We start from the raw sequence: 6,367 nt of genomic DNA, 5'->3' as shown, positions 1-6,367 counted from the left end.
GGTTTAGATTGTGGGAAGGCATCCGTAATTAGCCAGTAATTGCCCGTATCGATAAAGCCCCGCATATGTTGCATCTTTTCCCACAAGGATGAGCATTTCCTTTTTATCCAAGATTAAATCTGGAGTACAAATCTGACTTACAGCTCACCAAGTCAACAATAGTTGTTAACTAGCAATAATTGGTGATGATGTACAAGCTCAACAATAAGACATGTTTGTGTCTTAGAAAAGAAACACGTGATGTTTAGTCCATCAAGATAAATAAAATGGAGCAGCCCAAGTAAACATGCTCAACTCAAGCAACAGTTATCTGAAAAAAATCACTTGTCCAGATCCAATATTCATGCAACACTTGGCATCACAAGACTAGAAAAGATCTGACTGGCACAAGTAGAATTAGTAGGCTCTGGTCCTAGATAAATATGATGCTACCGTCTATGTTACTCCCACTGTGGGTAGTCTTATATGAATTAGCTCAACTAGAAATGTGGCATCATAGACCATCCATCCATCATAAACACTAGATATCAGGAACCAACAACAATGCCTATCAAACAAATGAAACAGGAGGAGCTTTCCATGGCAGATCACAGTTCTCCACAGACTATCTTGACAAGCTTATCTAAGTTTTCTCTGCTACCGCCATCGGGCGCGAACGCGCTGGCCGCGATGCGCTGCATCTCTTGCATCTTTTCCCACATCCGGATGCCCTGATCACCGGCGAGCAGCAACGGCACCGCTTCCGCAACAGCCTCGCGCTTCATGGGCTCCTCCAAGACCGTGTCGAAACCCCAGACACGCGCCACCAGCTGCGCGTTCATCTTCTGGTCGGTGAAGAAGGGGCGACATGCCATGGGCACGCCGGCGGACACCCCCTCCAGCACCGAGGCCCACCCGGCGTGCGTGACGAAGGCCCCAACCGACGCGTGGCGCAGCACGGCCGCCTGCGGCGCCCACGGCACCACCTTGCCGCGCTCGAGGTCCAGGAACCCCGGCGGGAGCTGCGGCCAGGACTCCTTCGGCAGCGACCAGAGGAACGGCGCGCCGGAGGACCCCAGCCCGGCTGCGAGCTCGCGTAGTTCCTCCGGATTTCCTGCCACGGCGGTGACCACTGTGCCGAAGCTGGCGTATGCGACGGCGCGGGCGGGGTGGCGGTCGAGCCAGTCGAGGCATCCGTGGGGGTCGGCGCTGGTCTCGACGGTGTCGTCATTGCCGGGGAATGGGAGAAGGTGGAAGGGGCCGACGGGAAGGCACTCCGGGAGCTCCGTGGCGAGAGCGGCGGTGAGGTCATCCGGGAGGAGTCCCGGGAAGGTGTTGAAGGCGACGGCGGTGGCAGCGCGGGGAAGGTGCTCCGCTATGCGGCGGAACAAGGAGACGATCGGCGAGTTCATGTCGCCGGAGACGATGCCGTTGGGGAGGTCCCGGACACGGTAGCTTCCGAGGCCCGGGTGCGAGGTTAGCAACTCGTCTGCTCGGCTCGCCGCTGCAAGTGCCATTGTTAATTTCGAGCATTCAGCGACACACCTAAGCTAAAGCTTGAATTCATCATCCATCGTGCCATGCAGTGCGTACCTTTATCTCCGACGTCGTCGCGCAACGCGTCAGCGCGTAGGTGCGCCAGGAGAGCGCTGGGACCGCCGGTCCAGACGGCAACCCATGGAGCCTCCACCTCAGCGGCCGCCTTGGCTGCCATCCACATGAACGAGTCCCCGACGACGCAGGTCACCCTGGCGCCGCCCGCGGAGGCGCGAGCCGTCTCCAGCGCCTCCCTTAATGTGCCAGCCTCAGCAGCCGCCATGAAGAGCTTGAGACGCACCATAGGGTGCGGCGGTGGTACCGCTGGGGCGCCATCCGAGCTCGGTGATAGACCGTCCGGGACCTCCACGAAGCGTAGGTTCGTCACGAGAGTGTCCTCGTGCTTCTTCTGCTGCTCCTTTAGCAGCGCGGCGGTGGAGAGGAAGGAGAAGGTGGCCGCCGGTGCCGCCGCCGCGAGGGCGCGCGCTAGGCGGAACAGCTTCACGGCGTGGGAGGCGAAGGGAAAAGCGATGACCACAACGTGCGGCACGGCCGCCGACATCTTGTACTGTCAGTACGTGCAGTAGAGCACAGATTATTTGACTTCTACAGTACGTGCTCCCTCATTATATATAGTCTTGGCCAGACGGCACGTAGCGTCACCATAATAGTTCTGTTCGATTTGCTCCATTTGTAGAAGAATATTTTAGCGCCAGAAAACCGAATATGGATCTGCCATGGATGCCAAACCGAACAGCTCGAAATCCATTGATTATATCTACTTTTTCTATAAAATAAATGAGTTGGTTATGATGGTGTGCTTGCCATCCTTCACTGTCAGCCATCGGATCTAGATCTAACGCGCACAAATGGCCTGAGACGGATTGACGAGAAGAAGTAACTAGGTGACAATGCTCTTTGATCAAGGGAGCATGCACACATGCATGTAGATCAACAACACGGCACGCTCGCGTACACCAACTAACTAATAAGCCTATAGCAAGCATCTAACAGACGTTTGTGGACTGCATGGATAGGTAGGTGCGTGCATGAATGGGATGGTGGTAGCTGGCCTCATCCGGTGAACTACCTACCCCTTTCTTTTCGAAGAGAGTAGGCCTACGCTATCAAAGACAGTATTGACAACAAAAATCATTTTAGAACATCACATAATTATTAGCATGGCACACAAAATTTCCAATAGTATCACATACAGACAACACCCATGCTCTTCAGTACAGCAATACCAGCTAGCAAAACAAAATGCCAGCACCGCTCATTTTCAATTTGTGCCTTATTATTATTCAAAAGCAAGGTTCGCCATTATTTGCAGAAGTTAATTGTCGGTCTTTTCTTTAGAGTGAGAAAATCGACTATTGATCTTTAAAACACTTTATGTCCCCCCGCAAAAAACAAACACTTTATGTCCACTGTACAGTAAAATGAAGCTGCTATTGACATTACATGATTTGCATGTATTGCAAAACTTTATTCTACATTATATGGCTCGGACACCCAACTAATTAACTAATGAAACTTTATTCAATTCAGTGTTCTTTGACCACCAGTGTCTGGAAATGTTTTCCAACACCAACCTTGCTCAATAAAAAGTTGTTTATTAGTGAGTTTCTTGCCTTAAGTCAGGATCTCTCTTCCTAATTAGGCACGAGCTGCATGCACACTTGTGTTTTATATCTCATCTCACAAGCACTCAATCCAAATCTAGGAGTAGGGCTCTTCTAGACTTAGTTTATCAACTTATGAATGGTGCTTAGGTTGATGAACCGATCTTTACAAGGCAGATGATTTGATCACTTGTGAGCTAATCCTTTTTGCTAACAAAAAAATGAAAACCCCTAAAAGCACAAAAATACTTCATTTTATTTTAGTCTTTCTCTAGCAAGTTCTATCGGAGGGCAGTCATCAGACCGCAACAAAGAATGAATTGAAGCAAGGTCCATCTCCATTAAAGGAGAACTCATATGCACCTAAACGGCAGAAGTGTCTCACTCTTGCTTAATCTTAAGGTTGGTGACTAGATAACTAATATAGCATGGAGGGAGTAGCAAACAAGCATTACATCATCCACTAGCTTCTTGACTAGATAACCTTGACGTTTGTCATGCCCAACAAAATGATATTTTTACAGCAATAACAGAAATTACCTAGCACATGTTCTGCTTAATTAATTAGCAGAGCGAAATAAGCTAATTGAGCATGACGACTATCAGGTCCCCATGTCAATGATGATCTTGCCGGTGGCATGGCCAGCCATGGCTGTCTGCCACGCCCTGGCCGCATCGCTGAACGGATACCTCGAGTCAATAACGGTCTTCAGCTTACGGGCCTTCACCAACCCGACCAAGAACTCCAAGTCCGCCTTATTGGGTCTCAGAAGTAGCGGAACGAGGCGCTTCCTTGAGAAGGTGACCAAGTGCAGGAGAGAGGTGGCATAGGCCGAAAAGTTTGGGGTGAGATCAATTAATTTGCCGGAGCTGCACAACAATGGCGCGAACGTCGACCAGCCTATGCCAACGGTACAGTGGACAACGCCGTCGTATTTCTTGCCGGACGTGCTCTTGAGGCTTGCCCCCTCTGGTGTATTGTAGTCCAGCACCTCCTCTGCACCCAGGCTCTTGACGAGCTCCATGTTTCGGGCTCCACAGGTAGCGGCAACATGGAGGTTTGCCAGCTTCGCGAGCTGCACAGCGTATAGGCCAACGCCACCGGAGGCAGCTGTAAGGAGGACGTGTAAAGGAGGCTGGCTACTCCTACCATCGAATTTGGCGCCGGTACACCTCAGTGCCTGCAAAGCACTGGCTGCCGCAACGGGAAGCCCGGCACCCTCAGCAGCAGATACCTCAGGCGGCCTCTTAACGGTCAAATTTGCGGATGCCACAGCATACTCTGCAAATCCACCTCCACGCTGAAAGGTAGAAGAGCTCCGCTTGAATTATTGATGGAAATTTCAAAGATGATGATCACAGAAACCCGTTTGTCGACACGCGGCGGCAGTGAAATCACATGTTAAAACTGAGATATACTTACGAAAGGGTGCAACATGGCCACCACTTCATCTCCAGCCGTGACATGTTGCACATCAGGACCAACATCAACGACAACTCCTGCAATATCAGTCACTGTAGCAAAGGGTTGACGATAGATGTCTAGTCATGAACTGATGGTATGCGTGCATCTTGATTCTCAAGAAAATGAAAAAAAAAACATGATAATTACGTACATGGTATCAAAGGCAATGTACGAGGTAGAAGAGGCCATAGCTTCCCATCTTGTGTCTTCCAGTCGATTGGATTGATACTTGCCGCTTCTACTCTTATGAGAACCTCGTTCTTATTCGCTGATGGGACTGGAACTTGGACATGCTGCTTTCGACAGGTTCCAAATTAATGTGTTAGCTTCAGGGAAATATAGATCTTATGAGAAAAATTGTACGCAACGTGTGGGCTCCAATATCCTTGTACTTCATCAAAAAACCAATGTTTATGTCCAAGAAAAACCAATCAACCAGCAAGGTGATCTACTCTGCCATACTAGTCAAGAAACCACATCGTATGCCAATATTGGTAAATACACACGAGACACGGAAGTTTCCAACGCTTAGAAGAAAAATACCTTGAGATCATTCACACCTCCGCCGCAAGATGAATACTGCACGGCCAGCATTTTCGACCCTGTAATTGGGGCTGCTTTTGTTGGGGAAGCTTGTAAACATAAGTTAGATGGGCGCCAAATTTCTAAGCCTGGCGTCTGAGTGTGTTGTTCCAAGCCTTGCTACGTTCTGATATATAAGGATGTGGCAATGGCCTTTTGACTCCCGGGAGTCGGGCACCCTCTTATCACATCGTTCTCACCTGATTGCTTTCCTCGAGATGTGAACCATGCCTACTACCCCCATTGCAATTTTCGGAACACATGAATAGTAATCATAGCTAGAACAGTGCCTTGTCCTGTCACCCATCACGTGCGAACAGTGAGCCTGGGGAGCTGCTACAGAGTCCCAGATCCACCGGTCATGGGCGAAAAAACTTTTGCTGCTATTTGTAACATTTTCAATCCTAATCATTCCTTGCATCCTGCTACCAACAATACCTTTTTTCAATAATGAAGACAATCTTTAGGTTGTTCACGGTAGTTTGGCTAAAGCAAATGAATGTCACAAATTAATAGACTGTTTCTTAAATATACATGGACAAAAAGCAAGATTTGGTTGCAAATGGACAACCCATCTGAGCTGCTACTCGATCCCCATCTGAGCTGTTGCCTGACTATTAAAAATAGAAGAAAGAGAGACGGTGCATGTGTTGAGGAACGCAGTATTTCAAAAAATTTCCTACAATTACGCAAGATCTATCTAGGAGATGCATAGTAACAAGAGGGAAGAGTGTGTCTACGTACCCTCGTAGACCGAAAGCGGAAGCGTTGAGTAACGCGGTTGATGTAGTCGAACGTCTTCGCGATCCAACCGATCAAGTACAGAACGCACGGCACCTCCGCGATCTGCACACGTTCAGCTCGGTAATGTACGTCCCTCGAACTCTAGATCTAGCTGAGGCTGTGGGAGAGTTTCGTCAGCACGATAGTGTGTTGACGGTGATGAAGTTACCAACGCAGGACTTCACCTAAGCACTACGACAATATGACCGAGGTGGAAATTTGTGGAGGGGGGCACCGCACACGGCTAAGAAATCAACTTGTGTGTCTATACCCCCTCCCCCGTATATAAAGAAGGGGAGGAGGAGGAGGGCCGACCTCAAGGGGCGCGCCCAAGGGGGGATTCCTACTCTTAGTAGGAGTAGGTTTCCCCCTTTCCTAGTCCAAGTAGGAGAAAAAG

At 49.4% G+C, this 6,367-nt stretch overlaps 2 protein-coding genes across 2 annotated transcripts; both read right to left on the bottom strand.

Annotated features, from left to right (window-relative positions):
- Positions 1-587: 587 nt before the first annotated feature.
- LOC123068626 (anthocyanidin 3-O-glucosyltransferase-like) lies at positions 588-2,084 on the bottom strand. Its single transcript, XM_044491262.1, has 3 exons — positions 1,870-2,084; positions 1,573-1,686; positions 588-1,483 (listed from the first exon to the last, which is right to left on the bottom strand). The coding sequence occupies exons 1-3, from the start codon at positions 2,075-2,077 to the stop codon at positions 588-590; spliced, it is 1,218 nt and encodes a 405-aa protein (XP_044347197.1). The 5' UTR covers positions 2,078-2,084.
- A 1,604-nt stretch (positions 2,085-3,688) lies between these two features.
- LOC123188052 (chloroplast envelope quinone oxidoreductase homolog) lies at positions 3,689-5,608 on the bottom strand. The gene is made up of 5 exons (XM_044600366.1): positions 5,506-5,608; positions 5,149-5,237; positions 4,757-4,898; positions 4,564-4,655; positions 3,689-4,441 (listed from the first exon to the last, which is right to left on the bottom strand). Exons 1-5 carry the CDS (start codon positions 5,606-5,608, stop codon positions 3,743-3,745), a joined length of 1,125 nt encoding a protein of 374 aa, XP_044456301.1. The 3' UTR covers positions 3,689-3,742.
- Positions 5,609-6,367: the final 759 nt, after the last annotated feature.

Source organism: Triticum aestivum, chromosome 1A, assembly GCF_018294505.1.
Source record: "Triticum aestivum cultivar Chinese Spring chromosome 1A, IWGSC CS RefSeq v2.1, whole genome shotgun sequence".
Taxonomy (NCBI): Eukaryota; Viridiplantae; Streptophyta; class Magnoliopsida; order Poales; family Poaceae; genus Triticum; species Triticum aestivum.
The sequence above is the reverse complement of the archived record's forward strand: the minus strand, read 5'-3'. Positions and strand labels throughout refer to the sequence as shown.

Excerpts from the sequence above, each read along its gene's own strand:
- LOC123068626 (XM_044491262.1), bottom strand. The coding sequence starts at position 2,077 with ATGTCGGCGGCCGTGCCGCACGTTGTGGTCATCGCTTTTCCCTTCGCC. Across the intron at positions 1,687-1,869 it reads CTTCGTGGAGGTCCCGGACG|CCAAGGCGGCCGCTGAGGTG; the intron begins GTCTATCACCGA and ends TGTGGATGGCAG. Across the intron at positions 1,484-1,572 it reads CGACGACGTCGGAGATAAAG|CGGCGAGCCGAGCAGACGAG; the intron begins GTACGCACTGCA and ends TGGCACTTGCAG.
- LOC123188052 (XM_044600366.1), bottom strand. The coding sequence starts at position 5,608 with ATGCAAGGAATGATTAGGATTGAAAATGTTACAAATAGCAGCAAAAGT. Across the intron at positions 5,238-5,505 it reads AGCAGCTCCCCAGGCTCACT|CTTCCCCAACAAAAGCAGCC; the intron begins GTTCGCACGTGA and ends TATGTTTACAAG. Across the intron at positions 4,899-5,148 it reads GAGGTGTGAATGATCTCAAG|CATGTCCAAGTTCCAGTCCC; the intron begins GTATTTTTCTTC and ends TGTCGAAAGCAG.